Genomic DNA, 20,779 nt, shown 5'->3' on the forward strand with positions numbered 1-20,779 from the left:
TTGCTGCCTTTATCAATCATTCTTTTATTCGTTAGAGTTCTCCCTACCCTTTAGTAGTCAATTCCATTACTGGTTAATAACTACTTTTATGAACTTCTCTATTTTAATTACTGTGTCCTGATTGGATCCCAACTGAGATGGAATGGTACTGGGGTTAATACTAGAAGATAGATTCACAAGGATGGGATTTGGGGACAAGTTTGATTGTGCGTTTGGTCTTGAGTACAATGCTGAGTCCCTTACCATTGGAATATGGGATGCTAGTAATCCACGGCATTCAGCAGCATCACAATTTCCCAAGCTGCCACGTTTGGTTGATTGTGATGAAGAGCCAACTGAAAAAATGTCTGCTGTATTTGACTGTAGGTGTGCTGCACACCACTGGCCAAGCATGTCACAGCAACAAAAGAGAAGAAATCACACCAGAAACAGCAGAGAAAACCCCTCCTCTGGCATTGTCTCTCTAGCACCCTCTACTGATGATGCGTAACATGATGCCAGTTGGCAAAGGATAAATAGTGATAAAAATCCAGCTCTACTATTACAGCATAGGTGATGCGGCTGGATTTGGAACCAAGAGGAAACGAACAAATTTACTGATAACTAGCACACCTGATTGGCAAAAAATAAAGATGGGGAATACTGTGAAAATTGCCCCAGGTGGTACTCCAACCTGGTGTTAGAAGGTGCTACAAATCTCACATGTATTATTTTCAGTTAATCTCACAAGAATACTATAAGGTAATTTCTCTTTGCTTCCCATTTAGATACCAACAATATAGAAAAATATGAAAATTATTTTCAATACCAAAAACCAAGATTGGCAACCAAAATCTGTAAGGATTTTCTCTTGATTGAAAAATATATTGGAGTTAAATTGAGAAACAGCATTGGAAACCAAACCATGTACTTTTTATTTCCTGAAAAGGAGAGAATAAGTAATGAATCCATACTAAAAGAAAAAAACAGGTCATTCTTTCTTCATTTCCTGGCCCCTGTAAAGACCAGAAAACTGGGCCCTGTTTTGCATGGGTCAGAGATCTGTTCTCCAGCCATTATTCCTATCAGTACTGCCTTTTCTTTACTCATTTCAAGACTTCAGGTTAGGAAGTATAAAAGTCTTAGTGAGCTGGGGTAGGGTGTGGAACTAGTGGCAAAAGCCGTTATATATTGGGAGATAAACGTCCTAAAGGTAAAATGCTACTGAGTCCTAAAGAATCCTAGAAGCTTGAGGATCATGGGATACACTTTTGGAATAAAATCTTGGAGTAGTTGGACATGGCAAAATCTGAGTGTCTTTGTGAACAGTGCAGTGAAGCTATGTGCCTGGGGCTCACTGGCAGCAAAGACAGAGAAAGGTTAAAAATAAAAGAAAGGCAAATATTTATCAAACAAATACAAACAAAAGGAAGGCAAGGATAGAAATTTTAATTCCAGAAAGAGTAGAATACAAAGACACAAGCATTGAAAGGGGTAAAAGGATTGGCAAGATGTATGATCCTAATAAAGACAAAAGGCTCACAAAAAAATTATATATTTAACTATCTAACATAAAATTATGTAAATCAAAAACAATTTGGAATACAAGGGAAAAATGAAAGAAGCACAATTGCATAAAAGGTTGACACCACATTCTCAACCAGCTAAACAGGGAAATCTATGCAGATTGAAGAAAAAGCGTAAATTCTGTAAAGAGATGAGTAGAGTAGTCAAAAGTCTCAATTATTGTCATCAATCCATGTCCTGGAAATGTTTCTATATCTTTTGAAGATTCAGCACTCAGAGATCTTATGGATATATTATCAGGTAAGTCGCAGAAATTACAATCATTTTTTTTCATTGTATCCATTGGATTGGAAGAACAAAATTCGATAGGAGAAACAACATGCCCATCAGCAATTCTTGCCTACTGGTAAACTCTTCTATCTTGACCTTGTAAATTTCCAAAGTAGAAAGAGTCCTGTTTGTCTGTAAACGAATTCACTCACTTAGGTATGTTAACATAATGGTGTCTGGATTATATTTCAGACACACTGCAAATCCCATTACGTTAATAAAATAGATGGTTTCCACTTCCCAAAGCCATCAACACAATCCTGGGATGGTTGGAGGTTTGCCTGCTCCTGATACTGTGGCAAGTTGTGCAGAACCTATCCCTAAAGTGGCTAGAGCTGGAAACAATTGGAGGGTAAGAATGAATTGAGCTCTTCTTGAGCACTGGTAGCCAAAATCAGGAAAACTAAACTTGGTTTTCAAGACTAAGGGGTTCATGATCAGTAGAATAAGCCCAAAGGGTCATAAACTGGGTAGTCATCATAACAGAATGGGAAACAAGACTGAGACAGAACAAAGTTAAGGGAGCCAGGGAATGAAGAATAACCTGTTTCCCTCTCCTCTTTTAGTATGGCTCTATTCTTTAAATGCTTTTTTCTTTCCAGAAAATAAAAAGTATATGCTTTGATTTCCAATTATATTTCTCAATTTAACCCCAATACATTTGTAATCAGGAGGAAATCCTCCCAGATTCTGGCTGCCAGCCTTGCTTTTTCCTATTGATAAGAGTTTTCGTATTCTTCTGTGTTGTTAGTAGTTAAGTGGGAAGCAAGGAGAAATTACTTTGTCCAAGACAAAGATCATGATGAACATCACTGGAGAGGCAGACTTAGGTTTCCTGGCTTTCATCTGAGCTTCTGTGGGCCAATCAGGTTGATGTTAAAGTGTAGTGTTGCAGGAGGGATGGGCCACTGGTCAGTAATGTTTAAATACAAAATGGAAAACACATCTTCTACTGGCAGGCATCTGTCAGCTCTCCCCTGCCCATGTAAGTATCAGTGGAATTCAGGTCATAAGGGGTAAGAAGGAGGTAGCCAGGAATCCCTCTCACTGCCCAGAATTTGAGGGTTTTATATTGTGGTACATCTACATATACAACCGTGATCGATACAGGCTGCAAAAACACTTTGACTCTTTGAGAATACATAGGGGTTTAGGTTTCAGATATCTTCACAATTAAAGTATATGAGATTTACTAGGCTCCCTGTATATCAAAATTTACTACATTGCACTGATTTGCTGGCTGACAAGGAAAAGTCAATTTGCATGGCTCCTGTCAGTCACATGTGGTTTGGAAATGCTTATGCATTCCAGATACACAGTGTAAACTGGAGAATCATATCCTATTTCTCCTGGTTTGCATGCATGCATATAAAACTTGTTTTTCCCACAGTGCCACATGAGAAGAAGTAAAGAACTAGCAGCAGTAATTACAATTAATCAACTTCTTTGTTGAAACTTCACAGCTATGATTGTAAGGGGAATTCTTGTTCCTCTTGTCTAGAAAGGCTGTAACTTCTACTTTTTTGTTTTTCTTGTTCAGTTCTGTTCCATGGAGTATTTAGAGATAAAGCTGGCAACTGTCATCCAAAACAGTTTCTCATACCTACTATGTGCTAGGCCCTCTGTAGGTATTCAGAGATACTGAGCAGAATTATCCACTACAGGAAGCTCAGAGTTTAATGAGAAAGAACAACAAGTAAATAAATAGTTACCACCTAATGTGACAGCTGATTTTGCAGAGTTTGCATCATGCAGTATGTCCTATGGGAACAGTGAGGAAGTTTGCCAAAACTTCACAGAAGGTGAATCTTGATGGTAGAGTATGAGTTAAGTAAAGAAGGATTAGAAGGCAGTCAAGAAAGTAGGAAAGGAACATTATGTGCAAAGCTCACCAAGAACACATGTTTCAGGGACCTGAAAGAAATGCTGTATGGCTTAAGGCCAGAGGTAGAGCCAGTAGAGAATATAATTTGAAAATATATGAGAGAGAGAGGCCATAATTCTAATAAATGTTATTTTAATAGTCTACATTCTTGTGTTAATATTTGGAGGCATTTGTTCACTAAGAAAGAAGACTTTAAAGTTGCAGATGAACTAGTTAACCTTATGATATTCAATACCCCTTACTGTTTATCCCTTTCTAACACTTAGAACAATACCTGGCTTATAGTTAATGCTTAGTTAACATAAACTATTATTACTGGCCCCCAGAGATTCATGCCCCTATGCCAACCCCTCCCCTTGGGTATGGACTGAACTTACTGACTCACTTCTAAGGAATAGAATATGCCAGAAGTAATGGACTGTCACTTCCAATATTATGTTATGAAAAGACTGTGGCTTCTTTCTTGGGCATGTGTTCCTCTCATGTGTTCACCGTCTTTGGCTCTCTTTCTGTCTTGGACCACTGGCTGCCATGTCACAAGGACACTCAGATAGTTGTGGAGAGGCCTGCTTGACAAGGAATTGAGCCACTTCTGTGTGAGCATGCTCACTGCCAACACCTATGAGTGAGCTTGGATGCGGATCTTCTGAGGCCTGATAGTAGCCACAGGAGTGAGCTTGGAAGTGAATTCTCCAGCTCTGCTTGAGGTTTGAGGTAACTACAGCCTTGGCCAACAGCCTGACTACAACCTCATAAGAGATCTTAAGCCAGAGATACCCGGCTGAGCTGTATCCAGATTCCTCAACCACAGAAACTGTGAGATAATGTTTATTGTGTTCAGCCATTGACTTTTGGTATAACTTGCTACACAGCAATAGATAACTAACATACTATACTAGTACTCTCTACTGCCCATCCCTGTGAGGTCTGAGTGTCTGGGATACCTTGAATAAGCTTTGTGGCACCAGAATTTCTTTTTGGTGATGGAGTACTTCTCGGAACCCCAGCTTTTGTCACTAGGATCATAATCACCTAGTAACTAGTAAGTGATCTCACCTCCTTCTCTGAGGAATGAACCCTGTCACCTGTAGTCTCACTCAATAGATTAGACCATGTATAGAATGATTCTAGCTGAAATGCAGAACAGATTGTTGTATTTGGGAGGCTCCTTCCCCTAACATTGGGCACACCAACACTGTGAGTACAATCCCTCCCATAGCTGCTGCTGAGATGCCAGTGAACCTCATGGCCACATCTGTCTAGGCGATGACAATCACAGACATCCACAGAAAGACATATGTAGCTAATGCATTTCCTATTTCCACATATAATTCTAAATGATTATATGACACGCCCTAGCAAGTAATTGTTAAACTTGCTATATACACTGTCCAGGTAGAAATAAGTGGAAAAATATACATTGCTTAGGGAACATTGAGTTTTTGGCAGAAAATTTTTGGCAGTTTATATAACACTGTTGATTTGAAGTTGGTGGTTTTATATGTAAAAAAGATGTTAAGACCTTGTAAAGACATTAAATATTTACATAAAAATTGTGGTCAGCGAAGGAAAGAAGAACAAAATATAAAACCCAAGTGTGCCTTCCACAGATTATTCTTTCCTTGCTTCCTATGTCTTTTTAGTAGTTCCTAAATTCATTTTTCAGTTAGTGATTGAGCAAACACTCTATATATAACACTATGTAAATGTGAGCCATTCATTACAGCCACAAGAAAAGGAAACAAAAGAAAGAAAGGGAACTTTGTACCTCTGTCCCTGATGATTCTGCCCCTCGTCCTCTGAGATGCAGTTACTGGGAGCCGAAAGACCAATGTGGGAGAATGTCCTTAGAGCCACAGCTGAGATGCCGACCCGTGGGGATGAGAAATTCAGCAGCACTGAGGTGGTATGGTGGAAAAGGATATTCTGGTGATGGGTCACATTGATAATCAGTGGGTTATGCTGGCATGACAGTTCATAGGTTCCTGAAGATAAATGGAGATGAATCATATTTTCAGCCATTGTTAGTACCATGTTTCCATATCTTGTATTCATTTTATCCTCTTAATAGGTGTATGATGCCAAAACCTAGATGTATGATGTAGGCGAGATCCCAGACAACATAAAAGACAGACATGAAGCTGACTTCTGGGTCTACCGGGTTGTCCTCCAGTGGCCCTAAAGGGATATTTGTCAGACTCACCAAGAGAGTGGTTGCTTCCACGGACATCAGTCAGGTAGAGAGTCACTGTCGGCTGCCGATGCTCTCCAGGAACTAGGCCATCAGTTGTCAAAAAAATAAAAATTGCTCTGGCCACTCCTGGTCTATTGAAACACACCTAAGCATAAGCACATTTACGTATGAGTCATTATTTCATTGAGCTATCAAGACATGTGCCATACCATTTTTATTCTTCTTGGAGAGCTCACCATTTATAAAGTAAGAGCTTCCTTTTTTTTTCACAAATGGTAAAAATTTGGAGTAGACACAGAAAGATATTCAAGGTTGTATCAAACATCAAGATCACATGGAAAAATAATTTTCAGATGCTGAACATCTTATCTTTTTCTGAGACTGATACCTCAACTGTTTTTTTTTTCACTTGAACCTGTCTTTCTTTAAATTTCTCAAAAGAATCATTTAAAGAAACCATTGCCAGAGACAATAAAATCACTGCATAGCCAGTGCCATAAGTACCTCCTTATTGCCAAAGTGAAAGCAGTAGAGAATCATCAAACTAGCATCTTGCTCTAAACTGTTCCAAGTTCTGAACTGCCATGTCTAGTTATCTTTCCTCATCTTCCTATCTCTCCCCCAAATCTGTATCAGAACCTCTCACATAGCTTGTGAACTCTGACATGGTAGAGATGCTGTTGCAGAGTCTCTTGCTTCTGAAATTAGAATCTGCCCAACCGTTTATCCTTATGCATCCTCTGGGTGCACCAAGCATGTATACCCAGTCCCTGGCCAGGAAAATGAGCCAACAATGGGACACAGGAAAATTCATGTATTAATCAGGTATGTCCCTAGATGGTTAGGGTGATTAACACTAAAACAGGCTTTCAGAGTGAGCTATGGAAGTGTTGTCCTTAGAAATCCTTTGATAGAAAAAGAAAAACATCTTAGAGATGTTGGATGATGAAGAGCAGATTCTTGCTACTGCTGAGAGTCTAGTGTTCATCTTCCACACCGGACTTATTTGATACGGTAATTCTACTTTCATTTTATTTCCCATAGCTGAATATTTCTCTTAATTTCCATTGAGAATAAATCCCAACTGTCCCTGGTGTTATATGGGTGTTGTACGATCAGAATCTGGAACTGAACCTTACAAAGTTCTACCTGCCTTTCTCTAGCTTTTTATCAGGTTCTAAGAGTGATGAAGCTCCAGGAAAATTGTTCCCAGTGTAAAAGCAGGATACAACATCTAATGACAGGGCCTTCCTCTAAAAGTGGGGAGCAGGAGAGTAAAACATGTTTTTCATTTTAACAAGAATTCTTTCTTGTCCACAGACTGATTTTTCCTGAGCTTTGGCAGTGTGTTTACAGTGTTCATTTGCACTGCTGGCTTAATTAGGATTATTTTATGATTTTCAATGGTCAAAGCAGCACAGCTCTCCCTTCTTTCTCTCCTTCTTTGAGGGAAAGACCAGCTACACACTCTCTTTTCACAGTGTCTTTTCCCCCCTTTTTATTTCTCCTCTTTGAAGTAACAAATATTTCTTCATAACTTAAGAAACATCCAGACCCAAGGTTATGCTTGCCATATGAAGTCCTTTGTCCCTGTCTGGATGAGGGCTAGACATGAAACACACCCTAAGGTAACCAAGAGCCCAACTCAATGCCCTCAGCTCCAGCAGCAAATGACATCAAAGCTCCCTGGGAATTCCCACAACCTCTTCCTTTTCATACACCACAAAAGAGACCTGAGTACTGGAAGAAAGTTCTGTGTCATTGTCTGAGCCAGGAACAGAATCCAAACAAGTACCCGGTGACTTCACCCCATTGTCTCAGGCATGAAGAGTAGGGTGGTTTCAACAAGGAGGAAGCCCAGCCTTCCCACCTTCTGTTGGATCCCCAAATAGATCTCACCCACCTGAAACTAGTTAATAAAGGTAGGTCTTATGGTGTGAGTTTCTACATTTTGAAGGTCCTGCCTAAATCTCCAACCTATTTTTCATCTCCTAGCAATATGCCTCCTTGTTCCACGGGTCTTTGAATATAAAATCACTTTGCCTGTTCCTGGTGGCAGTGTCTCTGTGCCATGATTTGTGGGAAGAAGCTATGCCAGGAGTTCCAGGCCATGGCTTAAGTAGGAAAACCCCAGGTGAGGCTTACAAAGGAGACACAGGCAGAGAGGAGTCTTAGGCTACACAAAGCAAACAGAGACAAGTGTTTGATCAAGTTATGGAATGCTGAGTCTTGGGCATTTCCTTTCACAGGGACACAGAAAGGTAGCCAAGTGTTATTCACTCGGACCCCATGTACGTTCACAACAGCAACTAGCACAAGAAAGTGTGAACTCTCATACAGCTACTGGATCTTCAAAAATAGAAACCAGCATGAATCTGCATATACATGTATAATAAATTCAAGCAGAGGCAAAAGGAACCAAGTAAATTCACAGTCCTAGAGAGAGAGTAAGCCAGGCAGAAACCCTGGGTTCAATTCTTGGATTGATCTTTATTTGCTGGTAAATCTGAGCAATATATCTCTCTTCTCTGAGCCTAGGGTTTCTCTTTTCTGCAACTAAGAAATAGAGATGTTAGTGATAGCTTGACTATGAATATTAAATGAAATCAGGTAAAAATACATAGAATGGTGACTATTATTTAGTAAGAATTCAATGTTCAATAACTTGTATTTCAAAAAAGAAAATTAGCCTATTTACAATGTAGGAAAAAGGTGAAAAAAAATTTTTAATTAAACATACATTTGTATGTTTAATATATAGGGAATTGTGATTTTCTGAAATGTATAGCCTAAAATATTTCATATATGCTATTTTCAAGTGATACTTGTAGAAATGTGAATTGGTATTCCAAGATCTAATTCCATGGAAATGATCAGTATTGTAGGCCCTTGGTATAGAATATATCTCTACTTTATAAATTGAGTCTATGAAAAATAAAATTATACCTTAAAAATACATATATAACTTTTCTTACAGGTTTTTCAGAAATTTATTTTAAAATGTATTTGTTAAAAATCTATTTTTACTGTACATAGAGACACAGAAACTTCTAGAATTGGCACTGTAAATAGAAATCTAAAAGTGTATTCATTATTATATTCATAAATACATTTTTTAAGTTGCTCTTTCCACAACCAAGTAACAAATATGTATATGTGACTTTAATTTAAATAGAAATATATTTACATATAAGATATTTATTTAGAAATATATAAAATATATATTTTAACATATATAAAAATATATAAATACATATATATTTACATATACATTTGTGACTTGGCTGTGGAAAGAGCAACCTTAAAAATACATTTAAATGAGTAATACATACATATATAGAATACATTTTATATGGAAATATAAGGAATTGTACAAAAGAAATACATTTTATATATATATAAAGAGAGTCCAGACTATTTTTACTTTATTAGAGACAAATAATGAATTTTATGCTCCTAGACATGAAAGACAAGCAGAAACATCAGGAAGACACTTTGACAGTAGGAAGCTCTGCGGTACGCCTGTGTCACCTTTGCCACTGCAAGTATGACACTCCTCTGATCACTCCAAATGCATGCTTGTGAACAGCTGTCCTCTTCATGACAAAGCTCTCCTGAAAGACCTCTCAGGGGCTACTCAGATCTGAGATGTGCATCACTGATGCCCCATAAGAAAAAAATCAAAGTGCTAGAAAGTCAAAAGAATTATTAGCTATATCTAACATTTTATTATTTGTTTTAACAAAGAGATTAAATTCATAGATTACATGTACAATGGAAAATTAATTTAAGCATGTCTCTTACAAGGAAGAAAAACTTTAGCTAGGTATCAGGTAGGAGACAAGTCCTGTTAGAAAAGCAAGTGATTCTCAGGTCTGAGAACTGGTATCATGATAGAGGGATTGCTAGTAAAATTAGCTCAGTAAATTCATTACAAAATATTTTGAAACAAAGAGAACATGTACAAAGGATAGATAGATTGATTGATTGATAGATGATAGATAGATAAATAGATGGATAGATAGATAGATAGATAGATAGATAGATAGATAGATAGATAGATAGATAGATTCTGAGAGATGGGGAAAGCCAGTCTCACACACTCAGTTGATTTTTCATCCAAAGGCTGCATGTTAACTACACAATCTAACCATTGGTCACCGGTGAGGGGTAAGATCGAAAGAAAGTGTCTCTGATGCAGAACTGCTTGGGCTTAAGAAATCCCCCTTCAATCTGCCTGCTGGGCGCAGACACACTCAATATGCTCCCAAGCCAAGCATTTCAACTTCCAGGTCATCCTTTGTGGTGCTCACTGGATAGCAGATCCTGAAACTACACCACAAACTTGAAAAGAATCTTCTCTGAGGTTTTAAAATGCTTTTGGTTACTGGGTTGTTGTTTTTTTTCTGTGCCTTTTCATTTTCACTCATCTATGGCACTTCCTGATTCCACAGGGAAACGGAAGACCTTAGAACAGGAGAAAGTAGGCAGGTATCACCTTCTGTTTGTATAGCACTTCACAGTTTGTCAAGCCTGATTATAGGGTCTGCTGGTGGGTCCACTGCACTCATTGTGATTTTACTCCTTTTTGATATTTTTGAACAACAGTAGCCTCAAGATATAAAGGATATGTTATACAAGAGGAAACTAGGATTATGAAAGCTTAAGTGACTTTCCCTAGGTAAATGCTAGAGAGGAAGAAACTTGGTTTTTCCCACTTTAAGCTCTATATTCTGTTGACTGAACCAATGTTCTTAGTTTGGGGTAAGCAGGAAACCATAGATTAGAAAACTTACTGTTGTTTGTGCCTTTACCCCCCGCCAGAAATAAAGTCACATAATCTCTTAGTCATAAAAGCTTTACACAATTTTAAGAGTGCTGAGAGACACTTTTAAAAGCCATTCATGGTCCAATTAGAGGTTGAAAGAAATCAGATTAAGAATGTTTGCACTGTTGATTTTTTTTAGGTGAAGAATTATCAAATATTGGCATAATACTTTTTTATAGGTGAAGAATTATCAAATATTGGCAATTTCTTCTGGTTCAATCTAATACTATTGCTATCTGTGTGGACTTCTGAAATTTTGTCAAGGAAGAGTTTAACAATCAAAGTTTCAAGGGATCGTACCTGAAATCCAAATCTACAAATGTAGATGTAATCTACAAGGGATTGTACCTGAAATCTAACTCTACAAATGTACAATGTAAAATTAATTTAAGCATGTCTCTTACAAGGATGGATGAATGGGGGTATAAGGCAGTGAGCTTCCATGGTTATCTACATGATTGGGGATGTGGGTCAAAATGGGTAGGTGTGGTTGGAGCCTGTTTTTACTTTCTTCTGATGTTTCAGCCCCTGCCTACCTTGGTATGGCCAAAACCCAGCTGATTTCCTGTATTATTCTTTCATAGTATAAGAGAGGCTACAAACACATCATGAGTTTGTGTGTGTGTGTGTGTGTGTGTGTGTGTGTGTGTTTACAGAAGGGTGAGATCAACCCATAATATTTTGAAATGAAGGGGGAACCACTATAATCCCACCCCAACTAGGGGTAGACATTCAAAAATGTATGATTTGTCAAGTCCATGGAAGGGGGTTAGATCAGAATCAGATGGCTGGCTCAATTCTTTCTGAGAGCATGTCCTCAAACTGTGATTTTAGACATCAAGGCTAAGTCTGCAGAGATTCTGTGTTAGAAGAGCTTATAGAACTTGGAAGGAGTGTCAGAAAGAGACAAAATCAAATTTGTATTGAGTACTGTGATGTGTCATCTGCATCCCCTTTTTTATGACTCTGGCATTTAGCTCATTGGAAAGAATCTTTCCAGAAACTGCCCTCAGAGGGGGGAAAACCTCCCTACACAAGGTCATGCCATTTTCCTGGAGTGGGTGGTGGAGTGGACAGGCAATGTCCAATGACCTTTTGGTTGGGGTGAGTGGTATACAGAGTGGGACAACTCTGAAGGGCCATCCCAGCTCTCTGTGGGATGCTGACACCTGCGGGGGGCTGTTTCAGTTCCCCTCCTTCCTCTGTCCAATGCTGGTTCTTTCACTCCTTCACAGATGCTGCTCTGAGTCAGATTCTCAATAAACTATCTGCTGGCAAATCCTCCTCTCAGAGTCTGAATCCTGGGGAAACCCCATTTAAGACAAAGCCTGAAATTGAGAAAAGGTGTTATGGAACATAGCTGGAGAGGATTATTTTGGGAACAAGAATGCATAAACGAAGAAAGGCATGAGAGCGTTCCCCAGCTGGGTAGGATTCTATCCTGGATAAAAAAGCATTGCTATCCCAATTATTCATAAGTCTGTGAAGTTGCCATGTCTGGGACTGGAAAAAGCTTTCATGTAAAAATCAGTAAAAAGATTAGTAACAATGAAACAGGAAGGAAGGAAATGAGTGCTTTACCCTCAGAATAAACTATTCACCCACTGAGAAATGGAGCTTCTCTGTCAGTGCACTCAGTTAGTTTTTGATGGAAATGAGAATCACATACACACAGTCATCTGCGCTTTTGCAGGATTCCCACAAAATGCAGGGATCCACATAGGTTCATTTTCCAAACAACAGAAGATTTTCTTTTGAAGCACAAGACCATTTTAGAAATTTCAGTCATGGATATAGCAATAATTTAAATGCACCTTAGACAATTTTCTGCCTCCTTAAGCAGAGAATCCTGAAATTCAGCAGTCCCTAACCTTTTTAGCTCAAGGGACCTGTTTTATGGAAGACAATTATTTCCACAGATGGAGATGGAGGGAATGGAGGAGGATGGTTTCAGGATGAAACTGTTCCATCTTGGATCATCAGGCATCAGATTCTCATAAGGAGCCCACAACCCAGATCCCTCACACATGCAGCTCACAATAAGGTGTGCTCTCCTAGGAGCATCTAATACAACTGATCTGACAAGAGGTGGAGCTCAGGGGGGGCAATATTCTTTCACCCAATTCTCACCTCTTTCCGTGTGGCCACGTTCCCAACAGGCCATGGACCAGTACTGCTCCATGGCCTGAGGGTTGGGAATCCCTGCTGTACTTAACTGAATTTTCACTTGATGAATTGAAGACAATTTCAAACCATTTTGAACATCAATTATCTTACTAAATGCTAAGATAACAGTCCTCTGAAGCAGTGCTCCTCAAACTTTAATATGCATACAAATCACCTGAGGATCTTGTGAAAATGCAGATTATGAGTTCCTAGAGCTGAGATCCTGCATTTCTGACTAGTTTTCTGGCGATGCCAATGTTTCTTCATGCCAACCACATTTTGAGTAACAAGGCTTTAAAGTTATTTAATAGATATAATTATCTTTGCCTTTAGCACTTAGTAGTCTAAGATTGTAATACTTTCATTCATCATATTTGCTTATTATCTTCTTTTATAAACTCACCATCAAGCTTAAACTTAAATGCAGATCCAAAAGAAATCATCTAATCCAAACGCATCATTTGAAACAAATTTGAATAGAAAACTGATGCCCTGAGAGGTAATATGATTTTTATAAGGTCACTTAACTGGTTAATGGTAAAAACAAGGCTTATATTACTGGTCTTCTGAGTGTATCTTTTCTCCCAGTTTCTAAATCCCCTACTAATTTGTTGCTCCTTTTCTAGAACAGGCTGAAAATTCAGATAACAAATATTCTTAGAATTCAATGTAAACAGCTCTAACAAAGGGTCTTGTCAACTTTCCTATGAGCACAGTCAAATAATCCAAAGTAGTAATTGGACTTGGTGCCATCTGTACATGGGCTTTTTCTTATTTTGCTAAATTATGATATCTGGACAGTTTCCTGGATGGTTGAAGTCATCTAGGAATAACTGATTAGCATCTGACTAATTACATTTTTAAAATTATAAACTATTTTGCCAGATTTAGCCAAAACAAACCAAAACACACGATGGGCACTTGAATTTGACCATCTGATAAGCAATGAGGTTTAAATATGCCCAAATATTGCATGGAGATAACTATACTAAAAAAAAAATTTCACTGTTTATCTAAAGTTTAAATTTAAATGGTTGCTCTATTTTTTTCTGCAACCCAAAGTTGAAAAGATATAAGAATGTACAATAAACTTGATTGTGGTAATCATTTCACAATGTGTGTGTGTGTGTAAAAGTATCACATTGTGCAGAGCGTGGTGGCTCACGTCTGTAATCTCAGCACTTTAGGAGGCTGAGGTGGGCAGATCATTTGAGGTCAGAAGTTCGAGACCAGTCTGGCCAACATGGTGAAACCCCGTCTCTACTAAAAATACAAACAAACAAAAAAAATTAGCTGTGCATGGTGGTGCACACCTGTAATCCCAGCTACTCGGGAGACTGAGAAAAGAGAACTGCTTTTCTCTTTTTTTGAACCCAGGAGATGGGGGTTGCAGTGAGCCAACATTACACCACTGCACTCCAACCTGGGCAACAAAGTGGTACATTTACAGTGTACAATGTGTGTGTGTGGGGGGGGTTTTTTGGTCAGTTATAAGAAAATAAAAAATGAAACACATCAATTAAAAAAAATCACAATTAGGAAAACAAAAATGAAGACAGAAAAGGAAGAAGTATAAGGAACACAAATTTAAAAAGGAAAAGAGCAATAGAGAAAAGGATCTTGTGGATGTTTATGTATAAAAACAAAAATAGAGATAAAATTGGTAAAAGTGGTAGACACTTTTTGGCCAGTGAATGATACAGAGCACATATTTTCACCTTGGACTGGCCCTTAATTCCTGAATAAATAAAGACTCACTATTTAAGTGCTTCCTAATAAAATGTAGGGCCAAGAGAAGGAGAAAAAAAAATCTCTAATAAAGACACAGTTGGCATAATAAAAAGTTATTATGCCTTGAAAAATAAGTGCTAGAAACAAACAAATAAAATGCTATTAAAAATCTAAGGTTTTAAAAGGAAATTATAAGAGCATTACAAAATACTTAGGACTGAATGACAATAAAAGCTTTATATGTCAAAATTTATGAGGCACAATTAAAGCAATACTTAGAGGGAAAAATTATGGAACACCAAAAACAAATTAGCCAAACATTTCAACACAAAAACCTAGAAAAAGAACATCAGTGTAAATCCAGACAAACAAAAAGCAAGGAAATAATGAAGATAAGAGTAGAAATCAGTGAAATACAAAAAAACGAGAACAAAAAGAGAGATGAACGAAAGTAAAAGTTATACTTTGAAGACACTGATAAGCCAGACTAAACCCCATGCATATGTAATCAAGAAAAAGAAAAAGGGAAAAAGAAGGTTCAAAAATATACACAAGAAAGGATGTAGCGACTACAGCTAAAAGAGTTGAAATATAATAAAAACACATTATGAACAAATATCAGCACTAAATTTGCATATGTGGAAGAAATTAATAAATTTCTGGAAATAACAAAAAATTCAAAATTGGAAACAAATAGAAAAAATAAGACATTAATAAAAATCAAAGAAACTTAAGTGACAGTCATAAGTATTCTCTCAGGTAAGCCCCACACCAGTTGATTTTACAGGTAGGCGCTGCCAAATTTTGAAGAAACAGATCATCCTTATTTTATACAAATGGTTCCAGAAAATAAAAAAAGAAAATTGTACAACCAATTCTTTGAGGCTTCTATAATTGGGATATTCAAAAAACAAATATATAAAATAATTCTACATGCAAAAGTCAAAAATAAAAGATTACCCAATAAAATCCAACAATATGTTTAAAATATACAATAAGCATGTAGTTTTGCTTCACAAAGGCAAAAATGATTTGGCAGCTAAAAAAAAAAATCTACCAAGGCTATTTAACATAATGATGAATCAAAGGAGAAAAATCACAGGATCATATCAATTAATACAAATGAAGAGGTTAAGTTCAGACCGTATGTTTTTCAAGAGGCAGAAAAAATGACTTAAAGCTTCTTCTAAAATTTCAAATCTTTTTATTTTTGAAATTGGCTGGTTTTATTATTTTTTCTCAACAAGGAGTATAGGTTGCAAGTCCCTGAATTGTATGTGTGTGTGTGTGTGTGTGTGTGTGTGTTTAATAATGACTTCTTGGCCAGGCACAGTGGCACACAAATAACGAGTAAGTGTTCATGAATGACGAATAGCTAATTCAAGTTTGAATTTGTTTGCTTTTGCTTCTCTAGTTCTTTTAATTGTGATGTTAGGGTGTCGATCTTAGATCTTTCCTGCTTTCTCTTGTGGGCATTTAGTGCTATAAACTTCTCTCTACACACGGCTTTAAATGTGTCCCAGAAATTCTGGTACGTTGTGTCTTCATTCTCATTGGTTTCAAAATTAATTCAGTTTTGAAAAAGACGTGTAAGAAAGTGGGAGAGAGGACATGTCCTGCTAGCTATGTTCATATGGTTAAAGCTACAGTAATGAAAACAGTGTATTGCTGGTAAAAGAAACAGGTGAAAAGACCAGTGGAATATAAAAGAGAGTTAAAAATTAGAATCATGTAATATCTAATATCTAGAACTTGGTGTGTAATCAACACAGGACTCTACAATCACTAGGACAAGGGTGGATGCTTTAACAGATGATACTAGAAAAATTGGATTATACATGTATTTAGAAGTAGATCCCTATCTTATTCTATATACAAAAACAAATGTTGAATATATTAAAGGCTAAAGTTTGACAGGCAAAAGCATAAAACCAATTTAAAAATGAAAAGGCATCTTTGCAATCTTAGCAAAAACTAATAATTAAAGCGACAAAAAAAACCCCTAAATGCCTGATAATTACTGTGTAAAGGATGCTATACCCTACCAATAATCAGAAAAATAAAAAATATAACAAAAGTAAGATATCACCTTTTTTCCCATCATCTTAATTAAATTTAGATAATTGGGTAATATTGGGTTTGGGCAAGGATACGTGGAAATGATGTACTAGTCTCATTGTCTTTAAACTGCTGTGTTTAAGGTTAAGTACATGTTTGGGCATATATCTGAACTTCCCTGTTCTATTGATCTGTTTATTTATGTTCTAGCACCTTGATGTGTTAAGGACTATAATTTTAGGATGTATTTTAATATTTTGATAAGGCCAGGCCTCCATTAGTCATCTTTTTCAGAATCTCCACAAAAAAATTAAAAAAAAAAACAACATTAAAATCAACTGATTAAAATCAACTCTGTAATTCTTTTAAAAATCTTGTTAGGATTGTACTGGGATTATGGGAAATTTAAAATTTAGGGAGAATCAGCATTCATATGATACTGAGTCTTTCTATACAGGACCAGTTTGTGCCTCTTCGTTTATTCAAGCCCTCATGTTATCTCTCAGTAGCATTTCTTCATATAGATCTTTCAAATTTATTTTTAGTTTTATTTCTAATTATTTTACCATTTTTATTGCTATTGAGATATTTTCATTTTTACTGGTGATTGTTTAAATTAGTCAGCATATTTATTTTCACCTTAATTTTGTATTAAACTGTGATACCAAGTGAAATAATTTTCAGGTTGTTCTCTTTTCAATGCTAACTAAAATTTTACTTCCTTCTTTCATATTTGATGTTTAACTTCCTTTACATCTCATAAAGTATAAAATCAAAAGTCTAACTGCACTGGCTAGATTCTATTTCCAGAGAAAGTAAAATAATAGTAATGATATTGAAGTTTTTTCTATTTTACTAACTTCTGCTTTTCTCCATGATTTTACTTTATATTTTAATTGATTTTAATTTGATCTTTTTCTAATTGTTTAAGGTAGAAACTCTGATTGTTTATCTTATTTTGATTCTTTCCTAAATGTAGCATTTTAAATGCTATAACTTCCCTGTAAGTACTGTTTTTAATTGCATCCACAAATTTCAATTTTGTTTCATTATAATTCAGCTCAAAATATATTCTAATTTCCTCTATACAATGTTTTTTGGCCTTTGAATTATTTAGCAATGTATTGCTTAATTTGGAGATGGCCTAGATATCTTGCTATAATTTATCTGTATGCTTCAAACATTACAAATTCATTGAGACTTGTCTTATGGTCTAGTATATGGTCTGTCTTGGTGAACGTTCCGTGAGCATTCTACAGTTATTTTGAGTGTAGTGTTTCTACAAATGTGAGTTAGGTCATGATATATGATAATGATCTTCAAATCTTATATATCTGTTCTGATTTTTTGGCCTACTTATTAAATGAATTATTAACAGATAGGTGAAAAAAATCCCCAACTATGATTATGAATTTGGCTGTTTGCTCATTATTTCTGTTAATTTATAATTCACTTCTTTTGAGCTTCTCTTCTTAAGTGCTTCAATTTGTAACATGATTATTATGTCTATTTTAGAAATTAACCTATTTATCATTATGAAATATGCTCCTTTATCTCTGGTAATACACTGTTTTGAAATCTATTTTGACAGATATTAACAAGGCACATCAACTTTCTTATGTTTAGGATTTACATGGTACATAATTTTCCACTCTTTTATGTTTGATGTACATGTCTTTTTATTTGAAGTGTGTTTTATATAAACAGTTTTTGTAATTGGTTCTTTTTATATGACAATTTCTGCCTTTTATATGGAGTTTTTAGATAATTTAAATAATGTAATTAATGATATAGGTGGGTTTAAGTCTACCATATTGGTATTTATTTTCTATTGTTTCCAACAATTATTCATTTCTTGGTTCCTCTTTTCCTGCCTTCTTTGAATCAATTAATTTTATTATTCCATTAATCTTCTCTTTGACTTTTCCTCTATAGCTATTTGTGCATATGTGTATTTTTATTCTACAGATTACAATTTGCATCTCTAGCTTATTGCAATCTACTTCCAAAAAATATTACTATCCCATGAATAATGTTAGGACCTTACAGCAGTATTATTCTACTTTGAACTGCCTTGCCCTTTGTGATCATATATATTATTTCCCATAGAAGAGGTCAGCTGAGTCTAACATTAAAGCTGCTCTACTTCCTTTTTTACCCACTTATGCTTCTTTCCCTTCTTGCTCACAGATGGTGATCCCTAGACCACTCCTTAGTAAATGGCCTGCATACCAAATTCCATCTCAGAATATATTTCTTAGAGAATCCAAATCCAACCTGCCACAAACAAAGAGAATCACTAATTCTCCTCATTCTTGAAAAATTCCCTTTGATGTGATTTCCAAACTGCAGCCCATCTTTTAAAAGGCTTTGCAAGAAGAGGTGGTTTGCCACTATTTCTGGCCTCAGAAGAAATGGTAGTGGCCATCCTCTTTTCAATCTAGACCAGTGTACAGTCATACTTATTTACCTCTGTTCTGTGCCATAAATAATATTATCAATACACTCTCCATTGCCAAGGCTGAGACTTAATATCCCATCATTTATTTATGCATTCACCAGTTTTGAGCACTACAATAAGTAGGTTCTGCACTCAGTGTTGAACACACAATCTTGACCACACATGGCCTCTGCCCTGAGATCCTTATAGTTCACGGGATGAAGAAATAGGTAAACAAGAAAAGTGGAGTATACAGGCACTTTGTGAGAAGTGTGTATCGAGGATGAAGCGATCAATTATACCACCTGGGACTCAGGAGAAGAGTTTAGAAAGGGTTAGGTTCTATAATGGAAATAATCCTTGAGCTAAATGATAGAAGTAGAAGGTAAGTTTGTATTTCTTGGGGAGACATAATGAGTAAATCATTTACAGAGAAGGAAAAAAATATGAGCTTCCCATCAGGAATGTTATAGAAAAGTGAAAACTCTGACATATTTCAGCACTAAAATAAATCTGTTATGATTAAAATGACTAAACCCGTGTGTGTGTGTGTGCGCGCGTGCGTGAGCACACGTGCATGTGTGTGTGTGTAAACAGGTGTGGAAGATGTGACAAATGAAATAATTCAGCCTGAGATAATGCTTATCTCTATCTCCTTATGTCCAATCAGTTACCAGGTTCTTTCAAGTCTGTTTTTCACTTTACTCTATCTGTAGCACATGACTCACAACTTTCTGTCTTCTACCATATTTTTGTAAACATGTTCACTGCTATGTATGTACCTTAAGGGTGAACATGGTAATTCATTCATTCTTTGGATCCCTCCATATCACAACATATTGTTCATATGAGGCAGTGTTTACTAAGTGGAATTAAAAGTGAATGTTGTCATGGTGTGGAAATAAAGCAAACACTCATAAATATCTTTAATACTTACTGGAAACATGATATAGAATAGGGGTTAGCACACTATTGTCCACAAGCCAAATCTGACCCACTGCCTGTTTTTGTACATCCTGTGAGCTAAGAATAGTTTTTGCATTTTTGAATGGTTAAAAAAAACTTTAAAGATGAATAATATGAAAATCATACGAAATTCAAACTTCAGAGTTCATAAATATAATTTTGTTGAGATATAGTTATGCTTGTTCATTTACATATTGACTACAGCTACGTTCACGCTAATGGAAGTGTTACGTAGTTGTGATACAGACTGTATGGACCATAAACCCTAAAGTATTTTTTTCTCTGCTTTCTTTATAGAAAATGTTTCCTGGTATTGAGAGAAAGGACCATGTGTTTTTCCATAAACTGGATTTGAATTTTAATCCTATCTGTAGCTCTACTAGCCATGTTATCTAAAGTGCTTAGCCATCTCTGAATTTTAAGATAATCATTTTTAGAATGAGAAAAATTATATCTCTGGTAAGAATTTATATGAGAATTGATAAAAAAAAATCAGGAATAGAGTAAATTTCAATCAATGCGTTTCTTCTTCTTTGATGCCTGGTGTTAGAAATTTTCATCTTTGAAATCCAATCAATTAAACATGTATTGCATTTTCTGTTAAAGATTCAGTCAGTGTTTGGATAGTCGAACCCAAACAAAGGAAGAGAGGAAATTATGGTTAAGAGGCTTTGG

The 20,779-nt window shown here is 36.2% G+C and overlaps 1 protein-coding gene across 2 annotated transcripts in view; it reads right to left on the reverse strand.

The window, feature by feature from the left end:
• The window catches only part of PAPPA2 (pappalysin 2), a 298,413-nt gene that overhangs the window by 102,668 nt on the left and 174,966 nt on the right, over positions 1–20,779 (reverse strand). For both annotated transcript variants that reach the window (XM_050766967.1, XM_050766964.1), the window contains 2 exons: positions 5,925–6,060; positions 5,490–5,706 (listed from right to left, as the gene is read on the reverse strand). In XM_050766967.1, the coding sequence (XP_050622924.1) occupies positions 5,490–5,706; positions 5,925–6,060 (353 nt within the window). The remainder of the gene's footprint in view (positions 1–5,489; positions 5,707–5,924; positions 6,061–20,779) is intronic.

Source organism: Macaca thibetana, chromosome 1, assembly GCF_024542745.1.
Source record: "Macaca thibetana thibetana isolate TM-01 chromosome 1, ASM2454274v1, whole genome shotgun sequence".
Lineage (NCBI taxonomy): Eukaryota > Metazoa > Chordata > Mammalia > Primates > Cercopithecidae > Macaca > Macaca thibetana.